The sequence below is a fragment of the Panicum virgatum genome, chromosome 2K, assembly GCF_016808335.1.
Source record: "Panicum virgatum strain AP13 chromosome 2K, P.virgatum_v5, whole genome shotgun sequence".
In the NCBI taxonomy this organism is placed as follows: domain Eukaryota; kingdom Viridiplantae; phylum Streptophyta; class Magnoliopsida; order Poales; family Poaceae; genus Panicum; species Panicum virgatum.
The window spans coordinates 55,010,505-55,037,923 of record NC_053137.1 but is presented as its reverse complement, the minus strand read 5'-3'; the positions used below and the strand labels follow the sequence as shown (position 1 = coordinate 55,037,923).

Genomic DNA, 27,419 nt, shown 5'->3' with positions numbered 1-27,419 from the left:
TTTTATTATTACATAACCTTCAGTATCTCTGCATGTTTAGGCCAAACATCTGTTCTCTTAGTGTAACAGTAATATTCCTTGTTCATAGTATGTATTCTTACAATTTTCTCAAACAAACAGGAAACAGAACGGTCCTTTATTTTTGGATTCACCACAATGCAACAATGCAGGAATGAACTATTTTACAATCATGAGCTGTAGGAACAAAGATTTCCGCAGCTACTTCTGGGGGATCTTCACGTCCGGGTTGCGCAGCGGCTTCAGCCACATGTCAGCCATCACCCTTGGGGCTAATTTGGCAGCCACGGGGTAATTAACCCAGGGAAGTGATCGGATGGGAGGGAATTTTCTGGACAAGGCAATCCCCGTCCACCCGCTGGGGGGATATCCCCGCAAGGGGTAACTTCCCCGTTGCTATTTGGAAAGCTTTCCCAGGGAAGATAATCACGTGTTGGTTTATGAATGAATATATATAAATATATGCTCAGAAAATTAGAAAAAAAATAAAAAAATTTGAAAACATACGGATCTTCACCAGCAGTACACAAACAAAATTTAGGCAATACTTTGCGGCACCCTTACATAAATTTTCTTTAAAAAAAAATCGTGTTCACATATAGGTTCTTACAACTTTTTACACTCACAAGTTGTCTATGACAACAAAAGAGGTTACAATATTGAGAAAGGCTACAACTTTTCAGAATTTCTACAATGAAGTTCAATTCTTACAAAATTTGAATTGAGTACCATCTAAAATCCAGCAAGAATTTGGTTCGGCACTATTTTGGACTTGTGCATGCTGATAAAAGTAGCTGCATTTCCTGCAAATGATCAAATAAATCATAATATAAATGACCCAAGAAACTTAATGATTGCTTTGTGGCACATATAGAACTGCTTTATGATTGATTAAGTGCTACAAGTAGCTTGGCCAAATTAACTAATAAAAGCAGTTCTAGGCTTTATGATTGATTAACTGCTACAAATAGCTTGGCTAAATTAACTAATGAAAGCAGTTCTAGCATGGCAGAACATAATGCTAGTTATTATTCCGAGCATTCAAATGAACACATGCCCACATCCCCGTGATTGACTAACCATACATTTTGCTGAGCAGATTACCCAAGTATGTTGAAGCCTGAAAATGACATTAACCTGACATACAACTTTTATGAATATAAGGAGATGACAGTAGCAAAGGCCGTCGCACAATAAAATCCAATCAGAAAGAATAGGATCTTTATTGGTAACCCTATCCTTGCTTTGTTCAGCTTGGTGGCAGAAAACCTGTTCCAAAAAGATTGAATTGCATTGAAAAGGTGACTGTTATTTCCTTATTGGTCACTACTATCGGCTAATGTGGTTTTGTCGGACCATTGCATCTGCCTACATAAAGAATGAAACATTTCTTATTTAAATACACTATGACATTGCAGGTATAGAGCAATTCACAGATTGGATTCCAACAATGGAACTTAGATTAGGTCCAATACTACTTGACTATGAAATTCAGTCCAGTGCTATGCTGTATCTGAATTTCTGAACTGCATAGCTTTTTACCAGTGGAAGACAAGAGATAGACTGATTTCTAGGACTCCCAATCAAAAACTCTAAAAATTTGTACCTGGTCACGAGAATTAGCATATAGAACAGGCGCTACAGCTAACTGTTTCAGCAAGCAAAAGCTCTAAAAATCTATACCTGGTCATCGGAATTAGCATATAAAACAGACGCTACAGGTTTCAGCCGTGTGAACAAACCTCCAGTGTCTGTGGAAGGGAGGAGATGCCATCAGCAATCGAAAGATGGTGTCGGAGGACTACACCGGGGAGGAGCAGGGGAAGAAATCATCAATTTCACAAGATCTATTCTAAGAAGTAAGCACACCCTAGAAAAAATAGGGAGGGGGAAGGAAGAGGAAATGGAGAAGGAAAATGGGGTTGCAGGAAACGAGCATACAGATAGATGCTGAGCCACAGTTTGGAGGTGAGGTGCCGGTGGCCACGGAGACGGAGACGGAGACGGAGACGGAGACGGAGACGACGTGGAAGTAGTGGCGGCCATGAAGGCAAAGGTGTGGAGATGTGGAAGCAACAGCTGTGGAGGAGGGGACGATGGAGGTGGGGAAGAAGGTCGGCCGTTCGCCGCGGCGGCGGCGGCGGCCGTTCGTCGCATCTCGCGAGCAACACGGAGAGCTCGAGACTCGGGAGAAGACGGGGGATTGCTCCCCGACCTGTCGAGGTGGGGCGTGTTTCCCCGTGGAAAGGAGGCAGATCGGGGCGTGAGAACCCTGTCGCGTGGTGTTCCAAATGTCCGATTAAATCAACCCGTGGATTGTATTCCCGTGGTCTTCCCACCCGGGGAAAACGCAGGGATCCCTGCGGGGATTGGAGTTTCCAAACGAAGCCTTGACGACATGCTCCACAGCACCTCATTCCCGGCCTTCCCCGCCGCCGCTGCCCGGCTCTTCCTGCCGGCTTTTCCAAGCCCGTAGGCGACGAGCCAGTGCATTGCCGTGAGCCGCTGCTTCTCGCCGTCCCACATGTTTCGCCGGTTGGGCGACTTCAGCCGCAGGCCGCCCAGGTGAAGGTTTGCTACCTTGAACCTCGGCTCGTCGTCCTCGCTGCCGGCGGCTCGTGTGGCCTGGATGATCACGACCGATGGCGCGCCGACGGCCTCGTACTGGCGCAGGGGATCCCTCAGCTGGACCACCACGAGCAACGTGACCGCGTCCGCGCCAGCGCAGGCGCTCTCCCACTCCTCCGGCGGCGCGGCGGTGTCGAGGAGGTGCCCGGCCTGTGTCTTCTCCGGCGATACCTCGAACGGGGCCTGGTCGTCGATCATGTCGGCCTGGACCTTGAGCGCCTCGACGGCCATCGCCTCTATCTTCTGCAGCGCGAACGCCAGGATCTCGTCGACGGTCACCGGCACTTCCTGGGTGTACCAGATGCCCGTGGCGACCCTGTCATGGCGCCCGGCGTTCATCGCCATGGACATCGTCCGGAGCAGCGAGACGGACTGAGCCGCGGTGGAGCTCGCGACGAGCTCCTTGCTCCGCGCGGTGATGATCGCCGACGCCATGCCCTCGAACGCGATCTGCTCGGCCGTCTTGCCGACGACATCGTCGTCCATGGAGATGAGCGCACCCAGCTTCGCGCACAGGGCTTCGGATCCGCCGGCGCACAGGCGCTGGAACACCTCGGCGCCGCCGCCGGGAAGCTTCTGGTCGCGGAGGATGAACGGCTTGGACAGCTGCATGGCGAGCTTGGGGAGCTCCTTCCGCCCCACCGGGATGTCGAACGGGTTCATGGCGGCCAGGTAGCCGCCGTCCCGGGTCTGCACGATGGGGCCGAGCCCCTTGCCCAGGTCGGAGATGTAGCACGTGGCATCATCGCCGGAGCCAGGCTTCGCGCCGGACTTGGGCGAGAGCACCTGCTGGCGAGCCACCGGCTTGCCCGTCCCGCCCCCGCCGTCCTCTCCTTGTTCCAGCAGCATCAAGAACTCTCTAGTCACCTCCTCCTCGTCGGCGTCGAACCCAGCCGCCGCCGCCGGCTCCTGGCGCTCCGGCGACTCGGCGCCCGCATCCGGCACGTCGCTGTGCATCAACTCGAGGGCCTTGATCTGGTTGGTGATCGCCTCGAGCTCGTTGAGGCGCCACGTGTGCGCGCTGTCGTGCACCACCTCCTTGACCACCTCGTCGCCGCCGGCCGCGGAAGCAGCCTCCTCCTCCTCCTCCTCAGCTTCTTTCTTGTCCTCAACCTCTTGTCTCGGCTCATCCTTCTCTACTTCTTCCCCTTCCACGCCCTTGTCGACGATGTCGAACTCCGGGAACTCCGAGTCATCTGCCTTCTCATCCTCGGCCTCGCGCTCCGGCTCTTTCTGCTCCTCCTGCTTGACCTCGGCCACTGCCGGGCTAGGCTCGTCGAGCTTGAAGTCGTCAATGCCCAGCAAGGCCAGCGATGGCTCGCCCTTGGACGGTGTCAGCGCCGGCTCCGGGCGCGCCACCTTGGGGCTCGCGATGCTGAACGACGACTTGCTTTGCTTCCGAGCAAACAAGGACGAGGAGGACGCAGATGAGCTAGTCCTGCCTGGAACCGCTGGCTGGCTGTACAGCCCGACGCCTCCGTCGTCCATGATCTGGAACGACAGCTTGACGACGATCTCGCCGCCCTTGGCCTTCCCGGCGAGCGGGAGCGCCATGTCCCACTGCCGGACGCGCTCCCCTTGCCGGCTCTTCTCCGAGGACTCCTTCACGAGGAGGCTCAGGTCCACGGCATTCCGGCCGAGGTCGAGCCCCGGCGCCTCCACGGCGACCGCCGAGATGAGGAACGGCCGGGGCTCGAGCCTGAGCGGCTTGCCCGTGGCGCCGCCGCTGCTGCAGTAGAGGTTGCACCGGACGAAGAGCATCTCCTCGAAGTCGGCCGCGCCCTGCCGCACGCGCGACGGCATGGTCTGCACGGCGCCGTCGCGCGTCTCCTTCTTGCGCACGGCCACGGCGAGGCGCAGCCCGTCCATGGACGGCGGGAGGCCCTGCGCGGCCACCACCTCCACGGAGAAGAGGCAGCCCATCCGCTGCATGCCGATGCGCGACAGCGCGCGGATCGGCCTCCACCCCCAGATCCCCTTCTTCTCCCCGGCCACGGACGGCCTCGTGCTCACCGCGGCGAAGCTCTGGCTCTTGAACGGCAGCGCCACGCCCGCCGCGTCGTCGTCGTCGTCGTCGACGACGACGTTGTTCAGGTTCTTGTCCAGCTTAGGCCTCGACCGGAACGGGGACATGGACAGGCGGCGGGAGAGCGGGCGGGCCTCGGTGCGCACGGCGTCGGCACCGCCGGCATTGCCATCGCCGCCCGCGCGGGGGAGCGCGAGGGAGGCCGTGCGGCGCTTGGTGTGCGGCTGGTAGAGCGTGTGGCTGAGCGCGTCGAGCTCAGTGAGGATCTGATCATCGGACTTGCCGGCCTCGGCCATGACGATGTGGCAGCGCTCGACCTCACCGGCGGCAGCTAGCAATCTAAGCTCGTCCGCCTGAGAAGCAAGTGAAGTCTCCCAAGCGGATAAGTGAGGGAGACGAGGAGACGGTGAAGTGTATGGAGGGACGAGAGGGGAGGACGTTGACGGCGGCGCCATGGATTGGTGACAGTTTTGGAGGGATTTGGAAGAAGTGGATGGAGGAGAAGAGATGGGCAAACTTGTGGTGTTCGCGTGGCCGTTGGTTTGGCGCCAAATTGGTCCGGATGTATTTCTGGGTGGATAATTCGATTACTTGTAATCTGTATAAATGATAAAGCAGGGCACATCGGGCACACAGAAAAGGTTTCTCTGGATAATGTGTGGATGATATGTGGCATTCGACGTGGCATGCTGGATTAACAGACGCGGTCACTAACCTGATTGTGAGAAGCAAGTCGACAGAACATCACGATCGTGCCATCCACAATCCACTGATTTGGCTCCAGTCAATATCATGGATCATACTGCTGTCTGGCCTTTTTTTGCCCATGGAAGCTTTTGGGCAACGCTCAATACCATGGGCAGCTTTGATACAGAAGAACGGAAGAAGTGACAACTGAAAACAAATTAGTGTTACATTGAGGCCAAACGGAGGGTTCACAATTTAGATCACCGCACTCATTATTGAATTATTGTACATGCCAAACGTGTGTTTATTTCGTCAAAACTTTTGATACATGACCCCGATGAGAACACTGGTTTGAATGAAGATATATCAGGTTGATACAAAGCCATAAAATGAAACAAATCCAGCCCGCTATGCCAGCTATTGCTTGGAATTATCCTTCTCATCTTGGTTGCCTTCATTGCTCGTCCCTGCAAAACCTCGTCTCTCATCGGCGGACGCAGTTATGACCGGCATCCAGATATCAGCAGTGCTGCTCAATAGAGATTTCACCTCTGGATCTGAGGCCATGGCAGATGATATCATCTTGTCGACATTATCAAGCCGCGATGATAGTTTGTCCAGCTCTGCAGCTATTTCTAACTAAAGAAGGTCGAACAGAAGCGGAAGAGACAATTTATAAAGGTTCATGATGCAGAGAACAATTAAACGTGATTAGAGCATTTGTGTTTACCTCATCAAGATGCTTAGGTGCTTGCTCTGGTACCTTGGTGACTTCTAATCCCAATGCTTCGATCTTAGCACGCAACTCTACTTCTTCCTGATTGCTCATTGACTCTACCTACATTTTTTGAATCATATACTTATTGTCAATAATCAACCAACAAATAGAAGTGTTTCTTTCTTTGTTACCATATAAGTCAGAAATATGGAACAGAAAAATAGAAGTTCCCATAGCTGCACATAACCAAGATCTAATTTGAAAGGTAATGAATGAACATTTTTCCAAATGTCAGTAGTCACAAAACAGCACAACAATACAACATGCTATGGAAAGCACTGCTATACTAAAGTGCACTCTTATGCATTATGCAAAGGGAAAATCGGTCCTGTACCATCGAAAGATCACCACACCCGTAAAATACCACTGAAAGATGACCGTCCCGTAAAATACCACTGAAAGGTGCTACCGTTACCGGAAATTAGCATTCTGTTAGAATTTCTCACGGCAAACTTTGATTTGGCTCGTTTCAGCACAAAACAGGAATATGAAATGACCCTTCTACCCTTGTGTGATGACCAACAAGAAAACAAGCGCTCGGGCCTGCCTTATCCTTTCCTCCCGTTCCTCGCGACACAGGCACACAGAGCCGCCCCCATCCGCTCATCCCTGTGCGCCAGCGCCGCCGCTCCTCCAGGCCGCTCCTCGCTGTGCACCAGCGCCGCCGCTCCTCCGGCCCCCTGCCAGCGCCGCAGCTCCTCCGGGCCGCTCCTTCCTGTACACCAGCGCAGCCGCTCCTCCGGCCCCCTGCAAGTGCCGACGCCCCTCCGGCCCCCTGCAAGCGCCGACGTTCCTCCGGGCCCTGCTGTCGGCGCCGCCGCCCCTCCCACCGGCGGGAGCCCCCTGGACCGAGCGGCTCCCAGGGTCGCCGGCCTCCAGGCGGGCTTCCCTTGGCCGGCCCCAGGCGCAGGGCGGTGGGGTGCCTTGGCCGGCCCCCTAGCGCAGGCCGCCGGGTGCCTTGGCCATCGCCCGTCCCCGACCCGCGACCCTCCGCCGTCCGTCCTGGCATCCATCCCGGCTTCCACATATGGATCCATTCCAGATTCCCCTAGAGTAAGATTCTTAACCCTAGCTCGTCTTGTATCTGTTACTGCATGTAGATGTATTGTGAAATTAGTTGAAAGAGATGCACTTTTGGACAAATGTGGTATGCGATTGGGAGTAGTCAGTAATGATTGTACCAGATTTGCAACAAATAAGTCAGATGTGTTAGCAGTGTTGTTAATTTATGCACTGCTACTATTTCAGGATCGATGAGAACAATGCTTGTAGACTAGTGATTGATGTCACCTCCTTCTCAACTATTGAGGATGGTCGTGTTGTGTACCGAAAGGGCAAAAATTTGGAGTGGTGGGTAGATTCAGAGGAGTACTCCATCATTGGCATGGAGAAAGATGTTTACAAACACTTTGGTTGGGCTAGCTACCAAGAGGCAAATTTTTGGTTTCAAAATCAGAATGGTGATACAACACGACTTGCTACTGATCAAGAGCTTATAACCTTGTTGCGGGCTTAAAAAATTGTGAAGTTCATCATGACTGTTGAAAGATGTGAGCATGTTGATGTTCCTGTGAATGGGACTCAAATGGCGGATAATGAGTTGCAAGTCATGGGGAATGAGCTGCAAGTACATGTTAGCAATGAGGGATTTGCTACATGTCCCATCTAGAGTTTTAGCTGCAGAATATGAGGGCCAAGAATGGGCACATGAGCCAGAACTTGGGGTTACAGCAGCTGGCCCTCCTAGAGTAGAGGAGGAGGAGCACTATATGGAGCCTGATTTTGACCCCGAGGGAGATGATCCAATTGGAGCAGATGAAGAGTGGAGATATTTTAAGCAGCAACAAAAGGAAAAGAGGACAGTGGAGAAGAACCGAGTGCAGAAGGAATATCAAGGTAAAGATCCAGATGCTGTACCAAGTAATGAAGCCACTATGGTTGGAGAGGCATATGTTGCACATACTACATATGACAGAGATAACCCTGAAATTAAGGCAGGATCCATATTTGTTGACAAAGATGCATTCAAATTGGTTATCAAGCAATATGCAATTACAAGAGAGTTTCAGACATTTGTGGAACATAGTGACAAAGTAAGGTACAGGGCAAGATGTGTAGATCCAACTTGTGAATGGAAAGTTCATGCAAAGAAACTTCGTGGCTGCCCTACTTTCATGGTATATTATGTGATATGTGATCTGTCCATATTTATTTCAGAACAAATTAGATCTGTTACATTCATGTTTTGTTCTCAATTTCATATTGCTGATCATGTGTCTTTGGTTTTCAGATTGTCTCCATTTCAGAAGGGCATACGGGCAGCCACAATGGCCTGTGGTTGATCCTGGGTTTGAGATGTTGCCTCCAAAGCTAGAAAGGGCTGCGGGCAGACCAAGAGTGAAAAGGATCAAGGCTAGAGGTGAGCCGGGGAAAAGGGGACAATACCAATGTAAAAGATGCTTGCAGTTTGGGCATATTGAGAAGGGATGCTTTGAGCCACCTACTGAACTTGGTGTTGAATTACCACCTTCATTTGCTGCCAAATCAAAGTGAGTTGAAGTTCTTGCTGTCCATTTTTTCCCTTGCATTTGCCTTACATAATGTTCTGATTATATTGCTGTCATGTAGAAAAAGGAAAGGAGAGGCTGGAACTTCAAAGCAGCCTGCTACTAAAAAGTCCAAGAAGGGTGGAGCCAAAAAGGGTGGAGCCAAGAAGGGTGCAACAGCAAGCACATCTACTTACTTTGATCATATTGAGAAAGGATGTACTGAGCCCCCTTCTGAACTTGATGCTGAATTACCACCTTCACTTCCTGCCAAATCTAAGTAAGCTGAAACTCCCTTCAATTTTGTTACTATGAATTCTCTGTACGGCTGCATAATGACTAGAGTAAATTGTTGCTGTGTAGGAAGAGGAACGGAGAGGCTACTACATCAACATCTAAGAAGCCTTCCCAAAAGTCCAAAAAAGATGGCACATCAAGCACCTTAGTGGCTGAAGCACCAGCAACCATCTCCACTTCCTTGGTCTCTCACTCACCAGTTAGTCCAAGACCAATAACAAGGAGGATGGCAGCTTCTACTTCTACTCCAACAAAACCTCCAGAGACACAATTGAGTCCAGGGCCCACAACCAGAAGCATGGCTGCACAACTACACATATCACCAGGTGGAATTGCTAGGAGGCACATCATAAGCTAAGCCTTGAAAAAGGCTGCTGCTGTGCTGTATTTAGTGCAAAAGCTGTGTCTGCTGTATTATATTGCTGTCCTGAAACAGCCATGTATTGCTGTGCTGAAATTAGACTATAGGGCATTGCTATGTGGCTGCTAGATGTAAGTTAATACTATTTACATGTGTTGAACTGGAACAATGGTGTTCGTGGGTAGACTATATTTAATGCATGTGAGACAGCGACCTTGTGTTCAAATGGTGTAAGATGAGGCCATGTGCTAGTTTCTTGTGTTGAAATGGTGTCAGATCAGGCCCTATGCTTGTTTCTCATGTGGTGAATTGTAAGAAAACGGTCTGGGGGTATTTCTGTCCAAATTAACAGAGCTAACGCTAAAATCTAACAGAGTGCTACTTTCAGTTCACATTTCAACCTTTCGGTGGTATTTTACGGGGGCTCAAGCTTTCGGTGGTATTTTACGGAAGTCGCGATCTTCCAGTGCTATGAGACCAATTTTCCCTTATGCAAATGAAAGGAAGCACAATTCACAGCAAACAAAATATCTATGCATTATGCAAATGAAAGGAAGCACAATTCACAGCAAACAAAATATCAACTCGCGGGGTGGGGGGGTAAAAGCTGATGCTACTACATGTTACGGATTATTTAACTAGCCTACGTTTTGATTCCTTTTATTTTGTGCATGGTGCCAGAATGGGTCCGATTTTTATTCAGCACAAAATAGTTCTCTATGGTGTGAAGAGTAAGTTGTGAAGTGCCCCAACTATGTTCCCTTATTTTTCAAAGAAAAAAACCATAGCTGTGCTCCGTGTTGAGTAATCTAGCAAATTCTGCTGGCCCCAACTATATTCCCTTTTTTTTCTAGGAAAAGGAACATTGCTAGCCTCCGTGCTGAGTAATCTGGCAAAACTAAAATGCAGGTGAGCCTAGTTGTTTTCAGCCAGACTGGCTTTATACATAAACTGACAAAATCAACTCAGCTGGCTCTACCTGGCCTTTGGTGGACGCAAGGGAGACAGTAAAGGATGATTCTGATTGTTCCAATTTTGTCATCACAACAAAAACAAAATTATGACTATCCCAATTTTGTCTTGTGACAACACAAACGAAACGCACACATGTGAGAAGCTGAAAGGAAAAGATGCTTGCTCAGGAATTGCATACAAGGAGTTTGGTAGCTTCACCACAGCACGGCATGTGCCTTAGATGTAAATCGCCACAAAACTCAGCTTGGGTTACCGATCTTTACCGTAAGCAGTAATCGGATAACCCAATTTAAAGCATGCTGGTATATGATGATGGCCATCAAGGAAAATACCAGGGAAGCAGGGCAATCCATCATCAACCGGAAGAGCATGCCAGCAACAGGTTCAAGCTAGCATAGTACTCTCCAGCTATACATTAGAGGCGCCACCTACCCTCCACAACTACTTATTAGTTTTACTAGGGGCCGATACGGCGGTATGAGATACCGGCATACCGCGACTCCAACGTTCCGAGGCTAATTTGGATGCTCAGAAAATTGATACTAACAGTAGTATCCATAGGTCTAGTGGAGATCCGGGAAACAAGACTGACGAACACGAAGCGCGGTAATGCTCCGGATCGGCGAAATTAGCGCGGCCGCGAGACAAAATTTTCCCCAAATCGGGGGACATGGAGGAACTGGGTCGATTGACGCAGATCGGCGGCCATGGAGGCGTAGCGTACCTGCTGGAGAAGGTCGGTAAGGAGCTGGAACAGCGGCACGTCCGGCTTCGACCCCTCCGCCATCGAGACTCGCTCGTTTTTTTCTGCCGGAAACCTTGGATTTCTGGGTGGAATTCGCGCCTTGCTCTTCCCTTCCTCCTCCTCGGCTCGCTGGTGTTGCCGGGCACCGGTTGGGGATTTGCCCGGGCAGGATCGGCTGCTGGCAGTCTGGCACTCCGCGATTCGTGAGGTTGAGGGAGAGGGGAAGACCGATCGATGATGATGCGTGAGCGGATTCGGCCCGAGGTCTCGTTGGGCTTCCCATACTTGCAATCGGGTAAGAGCCCAGCTTGGACATTGCAAGGGCCCACGTTGTCTGGTGAGCTGGGCTGGTGGTTGGTTGCCCGAGCAAACAGCCCGGATAGTGCCGCGGATTCTATACATCTTCCGTAAGTTTTTTTTCTCTTCTCTACCTCCTACTTCAGTGTTTGAGATTCGTGCAAATAATTAGAGTCCTTGAATTCCATTCAAACCCTAACTTCCTCTCTCTCTTCCCCAATCTTCCTCACCCCCGCCGCCGCCTCCACGCTGCTCGCCCTCGCGCAGTGCGCCCCCGCCTGCGCTCGCCCGCCGCCACACCGCCCACCGCCGTGCGCCGCGCCGCTGCCCGCCGCCGGCCGCCGCCTCCCCTGCACCGCGCCACGCCGTCGCCTGCTGCCTCTCCTGCCTGCGCGCCGCCTGCCGCTGTTGCGCGCCCTGCTGCGCCCACGCCACCACCCGCCGCCGTGCTTCCTCGCGCCGCTCCGCGGCCTTCTCGCTGGAGAAGAAGGCTCCAACTTGAAAAAAGAAGAAGCGCCCCGTTCAACATTCAATTTTAGTATTTTCAACATTGTGTGTTTCCGATTTCAATGTTTTATTTTTATAGTTTCAACAATTTGAAGTCAATTGTTGAACCTATTTATGAAAAATGTTGAGTTAATTCTATCATAATGTTGAGCATCTTTATAACAATTTATTGGGCTAAATAGATTTTAAAGATGAATGTCTTATCCACCTTTCACAAGATGTATGTATAGGAGTCGTGCGGTTACCGTCCAAATCTCAACGGGAGGGAGACTCTGACGAGTGCCCCCATCACATCATCCATCGTCCATTCCATCACGATTCGCGCCGGACGGGCACGGCCGTTTCCTTGCGGCCGCGGAGTCCCGGAAGGCGCCCGTTAACCACAGCATCAGGCATGATGCGGCGGAAGCAACCGGTGGGCGCGCGCCCGCGCGACGGACGCCAGCGGATCGAATCGGAGCCGCGCGCGCTCGCGCCTGGTCGGTGGCGGGCCACCAAGCCCACGAGGCCGTGCGCGTTGCGTGACACGTGAGCGCGCGGGGCCGGTCGGCCCCGTCGGTGGCGTCGAAGAGAGCGGTGAGCCCTGGGGCGGGGCGGGGTGGCCGCCTGGCCGAGTCGTTTAGGCTTTTTTTTTTCTAGCTGACGCGGGATGGCTTTGCTGCCTTCTCGGTTCGCTCCGCTACTTGGCTTCCCCGGCCGCGGTGGGACGAGGTCGCGCCGCCGTGGGCGTGCCGAGCCGCCGACGCGCAAGCAGACCTGGAAGGCTGAAACGGTAAGGCACGCAGCGAAATGTTTGGCGGGAGTCAAAACAGGATGTGGCGAGACCAATGAGACCATGCGAGGGCGTCTAACCGATGACATTCTTTTCTTTTCTTTGATTTGACTCCCCGGCGCATGACCTTGATGATTTTTCTTACTTTTTTTTCCTCATAATAAATCTGTTTCTTTTAGAGCTTGAGCTTCAATAGAATTCCTTAGAAACCCAACGATTCCTTCTACATGATTTTAGATTGTTCCCTTCGCAAAAGGAAAGGAAGGCTGTAGAAATACGCTTCAAACATGATGTATTCTTTACCTTAGTAAATAGATAAATTCTACATTCTATTGAAGAGTGAAGCAGGCTAAGAGGGAGTTTATTGAAAAGGTTGGCTTTCCTTTTTTTTAGCACTGCCATTGCATATCTCTTGTTGCAAAAAATAAATTAATCAGATTTCACGAGCTATGGTTACTACAAGCCTACGACATTGTATATTGCATGTTACAACTTAGTATATTAACTGTAGCGCATGAAAGATGTGCATTGCCAGCTGCAGTAATTACGATGTCAAAAGAAGGTTTGTGCTCTTTTCAAGTTATAAGCTATGAAGTGTCAACAACTCTCAACTCTTTTTAGGCATCAATTATTCTTTACAAAATTACACACACACACACACACACACACACACACACACACACACACACACACACACACACACACACACACACACACACACACGTCTACAAAGGATGTCATCCTTATTTAATGAAAAGTGAAAACGTACAAGGCAAACATGTCCATTGGCATGACATCATCTCATAGAAGTATAGAAGTTTTTAATTGCTCATGTGATATGAAAAACAAAATTATGACGGATTAAACAACAAATTGCACTAATTAAACAAAGTTCCGCATTAGAATTAGATGACCTCCTCTTGTAGCTAAAACAAAGTTCCAAATAAAATGGAGAAAAATTATATCACCTCTCCTGGCTGCCAATACAAAGATCCAAATGATGTCGAGAAAGATATTCCCAGAAAAAGAGAAACAAACCGTGCACCTTTTGCCGCTTCCTTCGCTGCGCACCCAACCCGAAGGCGGCACAGCCTCTGCTGTCCATCCACGACACGCAACCGCTCGAACCCTCCTGGCTCGATCTCAGCCGCCCGTGCCCCACTACCCCGATCCAGCCGTCCGTACCCGCCCACCTCTCTTTATATACCCGCCCACCCCCTCCTCTCCCACACGGCCACACCTTCCTAGACCACGCCGTCTCTCTCCTCTTCCTCCCTCCCTCCCTCCCTCCCTTCGCTTGCTCCTCCCCCAAATCGGATCAAACGAATTCGTAAACAATCTCTTAAAACACACGGTGAGCGGGATTGAAGAGATTAAAACGAAAACGTTCCGATCCCGCGATTAGGGACCGAAGCTAATCGTGTGATTTTTGGGGTGTTTGGGGTTGTGATTTAGTGTTAGGGTTTCGGATCTGGGAGGATTAGTTCTTCCTTGCCACACCATGAATGAGCAGATGATGCGACCGCCGGCGCCGCTGCCGTACCACCACCCGATGTGGGGGGCGGCGCCGGCGGCTCCCCCGCCGGCGATGGAGCCTCCGGTGCTGGGGTTCAAGCCGGCGCGGCCGGCGTGGAAGCGGTCGGCGCGGACGCCCTGGAAGCGCAATGCCCCGCCGGCGGCGTCGGGCAGCGCCCGGTGGGGCGGCGCGGCGGCCCCGCGCAACACGACGTCGTTCCTGATCCGGGCGAAGCGGGCGGGCGGCGTGGCGTCGCTGGTGTCGCCGTGCCCGGTGACGCCGGCGGTGCTACCGACGCCGGTGCTGTCGCCGGCGCGGGAGGTGCTGGTGGAGATGGCCAAGGAGGCGTGGGGCGTGGACGGGTACGGGTCGATGAAGGGCCTCATCCGCCTCCGCGCCGACGCCGGGGAGGCCGCCGGCGAGGAGGAATCCGGCTCCGGCGAGAGCGACGCGGAGGAGCACGTCGAGGTGGAGCGCCGCCTGGACCACGACCTCAGCCGCTTCGAGATGGTCCAGCTCCCTGCCCCGGCCGCCCTTGGCGAGGACGACGACGACGAGGAGGAGGACGGGGAGGCGCGCGCCGCGAGGCTGGAGGAGGAGAACCTGACCCTCCGCGAGCGCCTCTTCCTGATGGAGCGCGACATGGCCGACCTCCGCCGCCGGCTCCTGGCCGTCGAGGAGCTCTGCCGGGACCGCCACCGCGACGGCTGCGTCGTGGACGCCGCCGACGAGTCTGCGCCCTCCGAGAGCGTCGCCGCCGCCGGCGAGGAGGCGGCCACGGCGAACGCCATGGAGAACTGAAGCATAGACCAACCGCCGCTACCTGACCGGACCCGGCCCCCTCGGCCGTACCGAAACTGTACATACGGTTTCCCATTTCCCTGTGCAGATGTCGCGGTGAAGAGGAGGAAGCATCAGCATCAGCAGCAGATAGCCTAGAATTACTCTTCGTTGCATCCCCTGTTAGTTTGATGTCGTGTAGCTTTGATTTCATCCCGTGTTCTTTGTAGAATCAGGCAGAGGCAGGCAGCCAGCCCGGAGGACGACGATGGAATGTGCAGGCAGGGACACAAGATCCTGCCGCCTTCCAGCCCGCGTAGATCTCCAAACTGCTAGCCCCCCAACGTCTTACCATTTACCAACCTTTCTTCTAGTGCAGTGCTAGTACCAGTAATCTGTTTCTGTTGTGAAAAAAAAAACTGTGATCCCGACATGTTCTTTTGTTCCGTAATCTGCCGAGTGATCATAAACCAAATCCTAATCTGCTCATGGGTTGTTCGGCGATTGTTCGGTAGGGGAAGACGGTGGCGCGGGTGCCGAACTGGAGCATCTCCGCATCTGATTGATGATGAGCCGTTGGAACCCAACCACGAGACAAGAGGGTCTCCCTTTTAGGTGTGCGTGCGTTTGCGTCGCGTTCGGTGTGCCGAAGCCTTACGAGGTAAGGATGGATTGGGATGTTTATTCGAATGTCAGATTTTTTGTTATTTTTTTTTATTATAGACAAATAAAATATAGAATTTATTATGTAAATTCATAGTCTTGTATTTAACATTGATTTTGTAAAGATTCATAAAAACTAAACCTCAAATTTATCATATATATTCTCAAATAATAGATATAAAAATTCGAATACGAATCGGATACGGATTCGAATCTTTTTTCACCTTTTTAATTGTGGGGAGCAAATAATACATAAAAAATTTATATAAAATTTTATTCTTATGTGTAATAATATGCTTGATAATATAAAAAAATAGCATAAAATTTTAAATATATCTATTTTAAAATATCAAATTTGTTTTAAGAATTCGGATGTCTAGATCCATTCTTATTCCGAGGTGCTGCGGTTGGGCGGCGAATGGTGGTGATGTGGACGCCTTCAATGCGCCCCAGCCGGTTGGATGCGCCGTGCAGAATGGCAGTTCGGGATTTGGCCGGACGTGGCTGGGTGAGGGACTCCGGCCTCCGGGGAGATAACTAACTCCGGGGACTCCGGCGATCCGGGGAGTGGAGGAAGTGGTGTCCGGCCGTGGCAAAGCGAGAATTTTTTTTGAAGCCTCTATTTGGATACAGCTGTAGCATATGTTCATATATAGTCATATAGATACACACCTACACCACACACATCACAAGTATACAACCAGACCTACAACTATACACAGATATCAAGACACGTCTTTGGAGAGATAACTAGAGTCATTGAGGCTCCGGCGATGGGCGCATCGCAGTCCCTTTATGTATACAACCAGACCTACAACTATACACAGATATCAAGACAAACTAGAGTCATCGAGGCTCCGGCGATGGGCGCATCGCAGTCCCTTTGTGGCTCCACGCGTTGAGAGGCTATCTGAGATTATTTAAGAGACCTACTGTTTCCAAATGTGAAATCCACGTCGAGCGGCGCTCGAACGCAGACGGCGAGCACTCCACCGAGCGAACCCAGCCAACCGAGCTACTGTCGTTCGCGGCAAAGGAGAACTGGGAGACGGGAGAATATAGAATCGGGAAAGCGTCGGCCCGAGGAAGATGCTGAAAGCTCTGACCCGCCTTGGAGGAGCCAGCGGGCTGCGGGGCCTTCGGTAGTTTTCCTCTCTTCACGTCTCGGAATTTTCGCTTAAAGGAAAAGCCTTTGAATATTCCCTCTTCTTTTCTTTTCTTTTTTTTTTCTTCTCTTTTCCGTTCCTTCTCTCATGAGGCTCGCTGTTAAATAAACACACTTTGGCACCAGGATTCTCGTCTCTCCACGGTCTCACCGTTCTCAATCTCGCGTTTTGCTCATCTGGTCCCGGTCAGAACTCGGTACTACCTTGACACCCCAAACGAGGCCATGTTTAGTTCTTTACATGTAAACGCAAAAAAGCCGTAAACACATTAAAGTGAAAAGAAATTTTGCTAATTTGAAATACTAAATGAAGTATATTTATAAAACTTTTTGCATGAATGGGCTATAAATCGCGAGACGATTCTAATGAAACTACTTAATCCATTATTTGCAACAGTGATGCTACAGTAACCATCCGCTAATTATTAATTAATCATGGATTAATTAGCATCATTAGATTCGTCTCGCGATTTACAATCCATCTATGCAAAAAATTTTACAAATAGACTTCATTTAGTATTTCAAATGACCAAGATTCCTTTACAAAACTATTTTGCAAAATGAACTGTTTACAGGCCCTTTGACGAAATGGACAAGGCGAATACGGTAGCAGTGTAGAACAGCAGGAAGCAGAAGCAACGGCAACTGAAGGACAGCTCTGACGGTCTGACGCAAACAAAACAAATCAAATGCGGGGACTAAATGACCGTGCCATACCAAATACACATTGGGACAACTGTTTGCCCCACAAGCCTGAACTTCCCCCCGCGTCGTCCTCCTGGCGACTCGGGGGCGATCCACGCCGAAGCTCGCCGTCCCACCGCGAGCCACCTCCGGTGGCCGCTGCCGCCACCGGCGACCGCCCGGGCGGCGGCGGCGGCCCGCGGCTGAGCCAAAGTTGGCGTAGCTCGCGTTCCTCCTCCCTCTCTCTCCTCCCCCACTTCCTTCTCCAAGACCTCCACATCTGGATCTGCTCGTCGACGCCTCTCCGTCGGCCGCCGGCGCCGGATCCGCCACCCCCCTCAGGCCGGATCTGCCCGTTTGCCGCCCTCCCTCCCCTGGCCGAGCCGTCGGCGTCGCGTGCGTGGGGCTGCCCGCGGCGGTGGCGCCGCGCGGGTGCGGGCCGGTGCTGGCGCGTGCCGCGCGTCTGGCCGTCGCCCGCGGTCGCGCGGTAGCCCTCGGCTGCCGGCCGTGCCGTGGTCGCCTGCCCCTGGGCCTTGCTCTCGCGTGCGCCGCTCCTGCACCGCGCTCTGGCAGGCACGCAGTCCCGGGGCCGTGCGGCGCGGCGCCCCCCCTGGGGTGGCGGCCTCCGCGGTGGAGTTCTGCGTGGTGGCGGCGGCGGCGCCCTCGGCGGCCTCTGCAGCGGGGGGCGGCGCTCGGCACTCGGCTCGGTCTCTGTGGCAGCGGCGCCAACGGCCACGGCTGATGGTGCTGCTGCCGTGACGGCGGCTTGCGGCATGGCGGCGCTTGGCTTGTTTGCTGTGTTGGTGGCCACGATGGTGGCACACCTCCCCTGCGAACTGCAGTGGGGCCCCCTCCCCTGCTCTGGTGTCGTTCTCGGCGTCGCGATGGCGGCTGCTGAACCTGCCTTCGTTTCATGTTGCCCACCATCACTCAGGTTGCCTTGGTTGCTTTGCGTGGCGGATGCTTTGCTGTCTTGCGGATCGTGGTTGCTCTCGGACGGATGCTTTGCCGTCTAGATCGTTGTTTAGGCGGATGCTTTGCCGCCAGGGTCGTACTTGGGTGGATGCTTTGCCACTGGTGGATGCTTGGACGCCGTCATGCTACTGGTGCTTGCTCTGAGTGGATGCTTCGCCGCTCATGTCGTGTTAGGTGGATGCTTTGCCACCGTTTCTCTTGGGCGGATGCTTTGCCGCCATATCTGATGTGGGTGGATGCTATGCCACATTTCTCTTTCTCTGGCCGATGCTTTGCCGCCTTGTACTGCTGTCGGGTGGATGGTTTGCCACCGCTTGGAAGGCATCCTCGGTGTTGGTGTTTCCTTTGTGCAGGTTTAGTTCTAGAGTCGCCGGTTGGGTAGCTAAGCTGGTTGTGGCTTCCCTCTTCATTCTTCTTCTGTTGTATGTGACGTTTGTTGCTGTGCGTTGGGTTTGTAGTCCTTTTTCAGTATTTCTTTGTCGTTTATCCTTAGTTCTCTTGGGTCGGTCAAGCCCTGTTTGGCGGCTCCAAGAACTGTTTGTAAACTGCTTTCTTCTTAATGAAATACGTGCCAAGGCACGTTCGCGAAAAAAATGACCGTGCCATTCACGCGGCGCGGCCGTTGATGCGATCCAAGCTCCAAACGGCTCCCTCGGCGCACTGAACAGGCGGCACAGGATAGGACAGGACAGCGAGCGAGCGGCAGGGAGCGCACGGGGGTAGCTTGTGAGCTGTGACCAGGGTTAAAAAAACCGGCCGGAACCGGTCCGGTTACCGTGGTTACCGGTCTTACCGGCCCGGACCGGTTCCGGTATCGGGCGGTTAGAAACCGGCCCAAATTCAAATTTTAAATTTGAATTCCAAAAAATGGAAAAAAACCTAAAAAATTCCTAAAAATACTTCAAGGTGCGACGAATCTAATGGTGTCAAATTTTTTCAAAAATTTGTTCATTTAGTATAGTTTGCGGGGATTTGAAGTTAAATCAAAAAAGAAAAAGAAAAAATGGGCCGGCCCATTAAGGCCCACCAGTCAAATCGGCCGGTAAACCGGTCAAACCGGCCGGTAAACCGGTTGCACGGAAGCTTTTGAATTTGGATTTGAATTCAAACCGGTCAAATCGACCGGTAAACCGGTAAAACCGGCCGGTAAACCGGTCAAACCGGCCGGTAAACCGGTCGGAACCGGTTGCACGGGAGCTTTTGAATTTATTTGAATTTGGATTTGATTTCAACCGGATTCCACCGGTTACCGGTCCAACCGGTCCGGTAAACCGCAACCGGTGGCCGGCGGTTTGGGTTAACCGGTCGGGAAAAAAAACCTTGGCTGTGACTCGAACCGGTTGGCCCACACCCCTACCCTCTCTCCCATTGAATTTGATCGACTCGGTTGCCCGTTCCCAACGGGGGCGTGACGTAGCAGATTGCCAAAACAGCGGGCTGCACTTACCGGCACCACGCCACCACCTTGTATATTTTTCTACGGATAGGAACCGGGGTCGACTCGATGGTGGGCTCCACACACGAAAGGACGCGTCCTGCTACCTGCTCCGCAATGGGAAGAACCATATACCCGGTTCTATGTGTGGGACCCGCACAACAATAATTTCCTTTCCTCAACTACCTTCCTCTCCCACCGCACGGACGGCCTCCTTCGTCTCGCACGGAGTCCGCCGCCGAGCTTACAAAAAAAAAAGAGTCTGCCGCCGGACCTGCCATCCCCTGCCTCCCCTTGGTCCCCATCCCCTGCCTCCTCCGGCCTTCCTCATGTGCCGTGCGCCGCAGTCTGCTCCTCCGCTCTGCTCCTCCACGCCCGACATTGTCGTTGTCTCGCGTCTGCCCCCATCATCCGTCTACTCTCGATCTGGATCTCGCGGTGGAAGTCCGGTGCCTCCCCTCCGCATGAAGGAGTGTAAGGATCACCGGGGTGTCCGACCCTAGAGGGGGAGGGGATGAATAGGGTCGCTAATCGCTTTCTATCCTAGGGCTCAATCTATTTGCATGAGATAAACCTAACACGTCCTACACATGCTAGTTATGAATAAGGTTTATTTATGCTACTATCTACTTACTCCTAAAAGACTTACAACTTATAGTCAATCCTAATCAAACTAACTAGGAAAGTAAAGGCACGCAAGATAGAGTAAATGCGGAAACGTAATACGGTAAGTAAAGAGATAAGGGAGAGAATATGCAAACTCCCGTGAAGACACCAAGACACACGATTTAACGTGGTTCGGTTAGGACACCAAGTCCCTCCCTACGTCCACGACCACTTGTCCAACACGAACAAGTGTGATGCCGAGTCTCTCCGCTTGATCGCCGTCTTGCGTTCGCCACCAAGGCTCCCGGCAAGCAAAGGCTAAGTGACCCCAAGTCACCAAGACAAGGCCACCGCCACCGTCTCTCTCGAAGCGTCACCCACGGCACCGTCTTCACTATCGGAGCTTCTCACCAAGAGGGGTCTCCTTCCCCGCACAAAGTGTCGTTGCCTCTCCACACCAAGTCGGAGGGTCACACGACGAATACACAAGATGCTTGCCGCATCAAGACTTTCACTCAAGCTAGTTCTCTCAAGAACTAAGCCTAATCAATAACTAAGCACTCTCACAAGTGTGCTTAAGCCTATATGATGTACAATGAAGCTCTAAGGTGGTTAGAGGTGTTCTTCAAGTGTAGCAGGCTTCAGCAACTCCAGCACCATCAAATGACCCGGCCTTGGGGGTATATATAGACAGCACAAGAAAAAATAACCGTTGGAGAAAAGCTGCCAGAAAAATACTTAACGCCGGTTAATCCGATGCACCTCCAATAGCCATAGTCGGTTCAACCGGTGATACTAAACTGCCCGCCTCAAAAACTAGCCGTTACGTGTACGGGCAATCAACCGATGCTGCGTCAGTTTAACCGGTGAGTGTAGTTGTCCTGTGAACTCTGAAAAACAAACTCTCTGGACAACTGCACCGATGTTCACCAAGACCCTATCGTCGGTTCATCCGGTGTATAGACTTTGCCTTAGCTTCTGGATCCATTGCACTGACGTATTCAACTTCCCTAACGTCGGTTCAACCGGTGAAACCAAAGTTCCTGGTGTGCTCCAAGTCAATGCACCGACGTATGTGATTTTCTCAGCGTCGGTTCAACCGGTGATACTGAAGTATCTCTGTCTTGATTTCTTTGACTTGGTTTTTTTCACGGTCTCTTCGATTCTTGTCCTTTTGACCGAAGAGGTTTCAGGGCGCTGCCCTAAGACCCGCGAGGGGCGGCTCCCCCTCGACCCCCGTCCGCTAATCGGTTAGCGTAACCACCGTAGGGGCGGCCCTTCGGGCCTAGCTACGTCTATCTTCTCTTTGTCATCACTTGAACCTAAAAGCCTGAGGATGATCATCTTAACAATCATATTAGTCCAAGTGTTGTGTGTGTCATCAATCGCCAAAACATTATATTGAAATATGGCATGAGAGGTCATTTTCTCTACAAGGAGGCAGCAGCAGAGCGGCGGGCGCAGCATCATCCGTCGGCAGCGAGGCCGTGGCGGGTGGGAGCGGCGGCGGCGACCATCTGTCCTCGTGGTCGCGACCGGCGCCGACGTTGTCGACTGCGTCGCGGAGTACGCATGCCGCCAGGGCCGTGGCATCTGGGTTCTCCAGAATCGCCCGAACTCCGATCTCCGCTCCGCCTCCTACCTCTTCCAGCCTTCCTCTCGCGCCGCAGCCTACTCGCCGGGAGGAGTTGGGATTCCAGACTACGGCGGGAGCACCAACGGCAGGAGAGAGAAGACGATGGTCCCTGCGAATGAGCGGGTTCGATCCAAAGGAGCAGGTTCTCCATCGATCAAAGCCCCCAATATATTGTACTCGGTTTCATCCTCATATTAATTGCATCGACCCGTCGTCGAACCGCACACTGCGGTTGCTCTGAGGATGAGATGAGCCCTCGTCGCCAGCGGTCGGCCGTGTCTCGTGTGCCCCATGTATAGTAGCTAGCCCCCTGGCAGCAGGTTTATGGTATGCGTCAAGATTCGGGACTGTGATCCATGCCGCAGCGGAAAAAAATGATCCCTGTCCCTCAAAAAAAAAAAAGGAAAAGGAAATTGACCCCTGGGACCTATATTTTCTTGAGTTCTCTATTTTCTTTGTTTCAGAGCGCTTGTACGGTAATTGGTTGTCTACAGCGGGTAGTACACGGGACTGAGAATGCGCATTACCAGTACGAGGGTGGAAGAGATGATGTAAACGACGCAATAATAGACGTGAAGTACAGAGTTGACCTTGCAACCTCGCCTTTTGTCATGTCACCGAGGCAGAGTTGATCTCTCGTTATTTTGTTTGTGGTATTGCAACTTCGCAACTTCAGTGCGGCATCCCGTTCACAGTAACCTACCTTTCTGGCAGGGCGCAGGGAGATCTACCTCACCGGCTACGGCCGCAGAACGCAGCAGCCGCTCCTTTTCCAGCTTCCAAATCTGGTGCTAGAACATACTATGCGAGAAGCAACCTGCCCCCCTGCCAATTATTCTGTTACATATTGTGGTGTTTGTGTATTTCGGCTGAAAACCTAAAACTGAAGAAGGAATCCCATTTTGTTGCAATCACAGCTATCAGCACCACGCGTCCGGACGCACAGATTTGATAAGTTATTTAACTTGATTTGCCACGCTGGGTTAATCTATCATCCTGGCGACAGAAGCAAAGATCTGGCTTAGAGAAGAAGGGGAATAAAAATCAAGTTATATAAGGGCAGGCCTTACTTGTAGATGTGGCAAGGCGGGTACAATATAATGTGGTGGAGTCAGGCACGATTTGTACGTCTTCCGACTTGAAGAGCGAGCTCGGTGTCTATCTTGAGTGAGATGTCAAGAGCCTTCACAGAATGCGTTAATGCTCCACTGAAACGAATCAAAGAAGCCGCTGAACTAATGATTGGAGAAGGGGGTTGTACATTAATTTCGAAACAGATCAGAGACCTAATCAGCTGACAAACTATGTCCCATTAAATACAAGTTTAAACTGGTCAATTTTGATCTCGAAAAGAATAATACCTTGAAATATAGGTAACTCCTGCTTCTCCGATTTTCTTTACTGTATCGATTGTCACGTTTCCAGATGCCTGCAGTTAAAAATAATGTTATCAGTTATCACCCTTCAGCATCCCAAGGTGACAATAACAGATAGAACCAGTTGCTTTCAATAAAATAGCATTGCCACTAGCACTACATCATATAAGAAAATGTATGCCTTGCAAAGTTGAATCTGCATACCTCAGTCTCAAATCTACCATTTATCAATTGAACTGCATCTTTAAGCATTGACACATCCACATCCCCATTTGGAAGAGGAACGACCATGTTGTCCAACATTATACGGGTTAATGAAGTTTTGTTCTCAGCAGCATACTTCAGCACATCTTTCACTTCTTCAATTGTCCTTGTCTCAACCTGATTTATTAGAAATGACAGATGTAATGATTTTTTTATTTTCTTTCTTTTTCTATGAGGACATATATGGACACAGTTGAAGAAAATAAGTAAGTAGGTAGAAAACCCAAATCAGACTAACCAACGAAGTGAACTAAAAAAATATGAACAGAGACTCGTAGGTATGACCTTTTCAACATGATCATCAATAAAAAAGTACTCCTACCTCTACAGGAATTGTTAGTTTTTCCCTCTCCAGGAATTGGTCAACGGATCTCATTGCATTTGCAATACCGCCAGCGACAGAAATATGATTATCCTTTATCATAACCATATCAAATAAACCAAGCCTGTGGTTCTTTCCACCACCTATCAGCACCTACATGAGCACGAAGGGCAAGCAAATTTGCAACATTAGGATTAAGAAGCCAAAGTGGTGAACATCAACAACACCAAAAAGAGTATGCTTACTGCCCACTTGTCAACCAGACGTAAACCTGGGGCAGTTTTCCTTGTTTCCAATATGCATGCTGGACGTGCAGCATCAGACATAGCCTAGAAAACAGAAGGCTTGGTGAAATATAAAATAATAACGGTCGCGAAAAAATATAAAATAATAATGATATGATCTAGGAAACAGAAAGACTGCAAAATATAAAATCCGAAGAAAAATCATTTGGCAGATATTCATGGCAAACGAAAAACACATTAAAGCTAGGTGTATTAGGTGTAGACTCCGAGACAAATGAATACAAACAGCCCTGTAAGGATGGAAGTATCCAGATGGCTGAAAATTGAATATTATGCATGTGTTGGACAAATAAGGAAACAATTTAAGGGGCAAACAGATTGAATTTTCAAAACCGTAGCACTACCAAGACCCTAAGGCAAACAAGGACCCAATTTCAGTTCACCCAGAAAAGGAGCAGCATCTCAATTATGTAAATAAGGGCAAAATAACCTTTGTTAAGGTCGCAATACCACTCATCCTCTGCATGAAATTGAGCACAACCCTTTCAGCAATGATGATGCTCCGAGCGCACCCTTGATACAAAGATAGCATTGGGAAAAGTTAGTTATATACTCAAAAAAATTATAAGTTTAAGATGCTAACTACTGCTACCTAAAACAGACTATATTATTGAGCATTTTTACCGTATACTTTGCCAAATTGCAACCCTTTATGGACATAATTTCCATCACTTTCAAACCATTCAACCTGGAAATCAGTAAAGTTAGGACAGTTAATACTCCCTGTAATACCAACAGAATAATCGCATGCCAAAATAAAAAATGGGAGAAAAGATGCAAAGTAGATACGTTCAACGATGGATCAACTTGGTTAAATATCATGTCTGCTAGGCTTATTCCAGCAATAACACCATCTGCTTTAGCAATAAACGTGGCTTCAGCTTCCACGTCCGAAGGAATTGTAGCCAAACAAGACATCCCCTGAAGGTGTCAGCAAACAATTAGCATACTCTTGCACTAACAGATGTGCATCCGTTGAAAATGAAAATAGTTTCGCATAAAAATGGCAAAGAAAGAGCAAGTTGCATAGCAATTTGTGGAGGAATGATCCAAGTGGAGGGGCTCCATTAGACCATTAGAGTAATTAATATTTTTGGTTATTATACCAATATCTACATTCTAAGATGGTCTGAGTAGGTTAAGAACCTTGCGTGGTTGGATGAAAATAGGGAACCATATGAAAAAAAACAAATAAAGTTTCTAGCAATGCTGAAGGGCAGGAACTGTGCACTGCAGACCATAGATACAGGATATAAATTGCTTGTCAGCGAACGCTTAACTATTATTCTTCATTCTGCACAAGTGAATAATTTTTCCATAGCAGATACATGACCGCAAATAGTCAAGAAGATTTCACTCTGCATCCCAATCTTAACAAATAGGACACAAAATGGGGCCAGTATTTGCCTTTAACACTTGAAATCGATCATATTCTAGAGTGACAGGGCAGTTTCATTTCAGACGACGAAGACCAACTTGCCTATTATTTAGCTCCAACTACCCCAGCTCTGCTACCGCACTCCTTGTCCGTGACCGCAAGTTCAATTGCGATCATGGCACGATGTGTAACGCTTCACAGGGCACGCCGCGGAGGTGAATGCAGGACAGGAAACAAATAAATTATGCTCCAGCACACTGAACACCGTAGTGCTAGTGAAGAGCGAGAGCGACACAACCAGGCTAGGTAGTAGGTAGTGGTCTCGAGGATTCCCAATCGCGAGCGTGAAGCTACTACCATGTAGCCGCCTGCGTACCTCTGTCGCCGGCGTCCTCGGAGAGGGCGAGCGCGATGACGGCCCTGAGGTCGTATGTGGGGTGCGCCGGCGGCGCCACCGGCGACGCGGGCGCCCGCGCCTCGGCGGACATGGGAGCGGCCCGGGGGCGAGCGGGCAGGCGCGGGAGGAGCCGCTGGTGGTTAGAGCGCGGCGACGGGGAGGAGAACCGGAGGCGGTGGCGGCGCGCGAGGAGGGAGCTGTCGGGGGCGGGCGCAGGGGCTGTGGGGATCGCGGGCATCGCTCGCGGCCGCACCGGCGGGGTTGTGAATTGGGAAGCGAGCCGGCGGGGGTGGGACTGGGAGAGGAAAGGGAAGGAAGGGAATGGGGCGGGGCGCACCGCCCGCCTTTTTTGTGTGGGCGCGGTCAGCGCGGGGCGCGCCGCTTTTGTGATCGGCTGATGGTGTATGGCAAGGTGGGTGATGGGGGTGATGGCCTCGGAGCGGGCGAGCGGCTTTTTGCCCGTCGGAGCAGCAGCTCATCGGACGGCGAGGAACGAACGGCGACCGTGCCCGTTACGATTAGTGGGAATCGGCTTTTGCTCATGGCCGCTGGCAAAGGGGCGACGAGCCTTGCCGGGACGATTCGTGATGCTCTTTGGGGGCAACGCCGAGGCGCGTGCAGGTCGCGTCCGGCTTGTGCATACGCGAAGCTTGAAGTCACGAACAATAGCTTCGGTGTCCTGTGTGCTGGTGTAGTTACTCCCCGAATAGATCTTGTTTGCATAGAGGTAGATTGGAGGGAAATGAAGGGGACTGAGTCTAAAATAAACTAAATTTCCCTCCAATCCCTTTCATTCCACTTCAATTCATAAATACCCAAACAAAACTATAGAGTAGGACCTGCAACTAGTTGTCAAACCAAAGTTAAAAAAAGCTCACTCAATTTGCAAAGTTGCGAAGCGTTCGTTTAACTTGCCTTTGTTCTTGATAAAATATAGGTTAAAATCAATTGAAATAAGTGTCGACTTTAGTCATCGGCTCAATTGAAATAAGAGTTTTGTCTTCAAACTACAATAATTCTCTTATGAGCAAGAAATCTTTCTCGCAACTAATCTACGCGGAGTTCACCTTGTGCTTTAGAAGAACCATTTTCTTTAATCACTGCGTTCGGCTGGCTGGAGCTGGAGGTTGGAGCTGGAGTGGTGTGAGAGAAAAATATTATTACCTGGCTGGTAGCTGGAGGCTAGAGCTGGAACGATGTGAGAAGGAAATACTGTAGCGCTGGAGCTGAAGCACCAGCCGAACACAGTGACAATGGAAGGTTCATGTTCGACGAATCAG

General features: G+C 50.9%; 5 protein-coding genes and 2 long non-coding RNA genes across 8 annotated transcripts; 2 read left to right on the top strand and 5 right to left on the bottom strand.

The window, feature by feature from the left end:
• Positions 1-57: 57 nt before the first annotated feature.
• Positions 58-5,523, bottom strand: LOC120686385 (protein PLASTID MOVEMENT IMPAIRED 1-like). Its single transcript, XM_039968588.1, has 2 exons — positions 2,408-5,523; positions 58-283 (listed from the first exon to the last, which is right to left on the bottom strand). The coding sequence occupies exons 1-2, from the start codon at positions 5,125-5,127 to the stop codon at positions 220-222; spliced, it is 2,784 nt and encodes a 927-aa protein (XP_039824522.1). The 5' UTR covers positions 5,128-5,523; the 3' UTR covers positions 58-219.
• LOC120686443 lies at positions 555-2,401 on the bottom strand. Its single transcript, XR_005680184.1, has 2 exons — positions 1,960-2,401; positions 555-821 (listed from the first exon to the last, which is right to left on the bottom strand). It is a non-coding gene; the product is annotated as an uncharacterized LOC120686443 (long non-coding RNA).
• LOC120686440 lies at positions 873-1,953 on the bottom strand. The gene is made up of 2 exons (XR_005680176.1): positions 1,761-1,953; positions 873-1,287 (listed from the first exon to the last, which is right to left on the bottom strand). It is a non-coding gene; the product is annotated as an uncharacterized LOC120686440 (long non-coding RNA).
• Positions 5,524-5,588: 65 nt separating the features above from the next.
• LOC120686433 lies at positions 5,589-11,294 on the bottom strand. Its single transcript, XM_039968636.1, has 3 exons — positions 11,041-11,294; positions 6,090-6,197; positions 5,589-5,998 (listed from the first exon to the last, which is right to left on the bottom strand). The coding sequence occupies exons 1-3, from the start codon at positions 11,101-11,103 to the stop codon at positions 5,777-5,779; spliced, it is 393 nt and encodes a 130-aa protein (XP_039824570.1). The 5' UTR covers positions 11,104-11,294; the 3' UTR covers positions 5,589-5,776.
• Positions 8,323-9,674, top strand: LOC120686423 (ankyrin-2-like). Its single transcript, XM_039968628.1, has 3 exons — positions 8,323-8,686; positions 8,766-8,963; positions 9,047-9,674. Exons 1-3 carry the CDS (start codon positions 8,409-8,411, stop codon positions 9,336-9,338), a joined length of 768 nt encoding a protein of 255 aa, XP_039824562.1. The 5' UTR covers positions 8,323-8,408; the 3' UTR covers positions 9,339-9,674.
• Positions 11,295-13,865: 2,571 nt separating the features above from the next.
• On the top strand, positions 13,866-15,384 carry LOC120686376. Its single transcript, XM_039968578.1, has one exon. It carries the CDS (start codon positions 14,139-14,141, stop codon positions 14,952-14,954), a length of 816 nt encoding a protein of 271 aa, XP_039824512.1. The 5' UTR covers positions 13,866-14,138; the 3' UTR covers positions 14,955-15,384.
• Positions 15,385-22,644: 7,260 nt separating this feature from the next.
• Positions 22,645-26,469, bottom strand: LOC120686350 (nicotinate-nucleotide pyrophosphorylase [carboxylating], chloroplastic). Of its 2 annotated transcripts, XM_039968559.1 has the most exons (11): positions 26,119-26,469; positions 25,885-25,886; positions 25,154-25,285; positions 24,989-25,052; positions 24,795-24,877; positions 24,305-24,388; positions 24,060-24,212; positions 23,678-23,854; positions 23,459-23,526; positions 23,168-23,305; positions 22,645-23,093 (listed from the first exon to the last, which is right to left on the bottom strand). In XM_039968559.1, the coding sequence occupies exons 1-10, from the start codon at positions 26,375-26,377 to the stop codon at positions 23,209-23,211; spliced, it is 1,119 nt and encodes a 372-aa protein (XP_039824493.1). In that variant the 5' UTR covers positions 26,378-26,469; the 3' UTR covers positions 22,645-23,093; positions 23,168-23,208. The 2 variants fall into 2 exon arrangements, with proteins under 2 accessions (XP_039824493.1, XP_039824486.1); XM_039968552.1 differs by lacking the exon at positions 25,885-25,886 and having other exon boundaries at positions 26,119-26,462.
• Between the last annotated feature and the right edge of the window lie 950 nt (positions 26,470-27,419).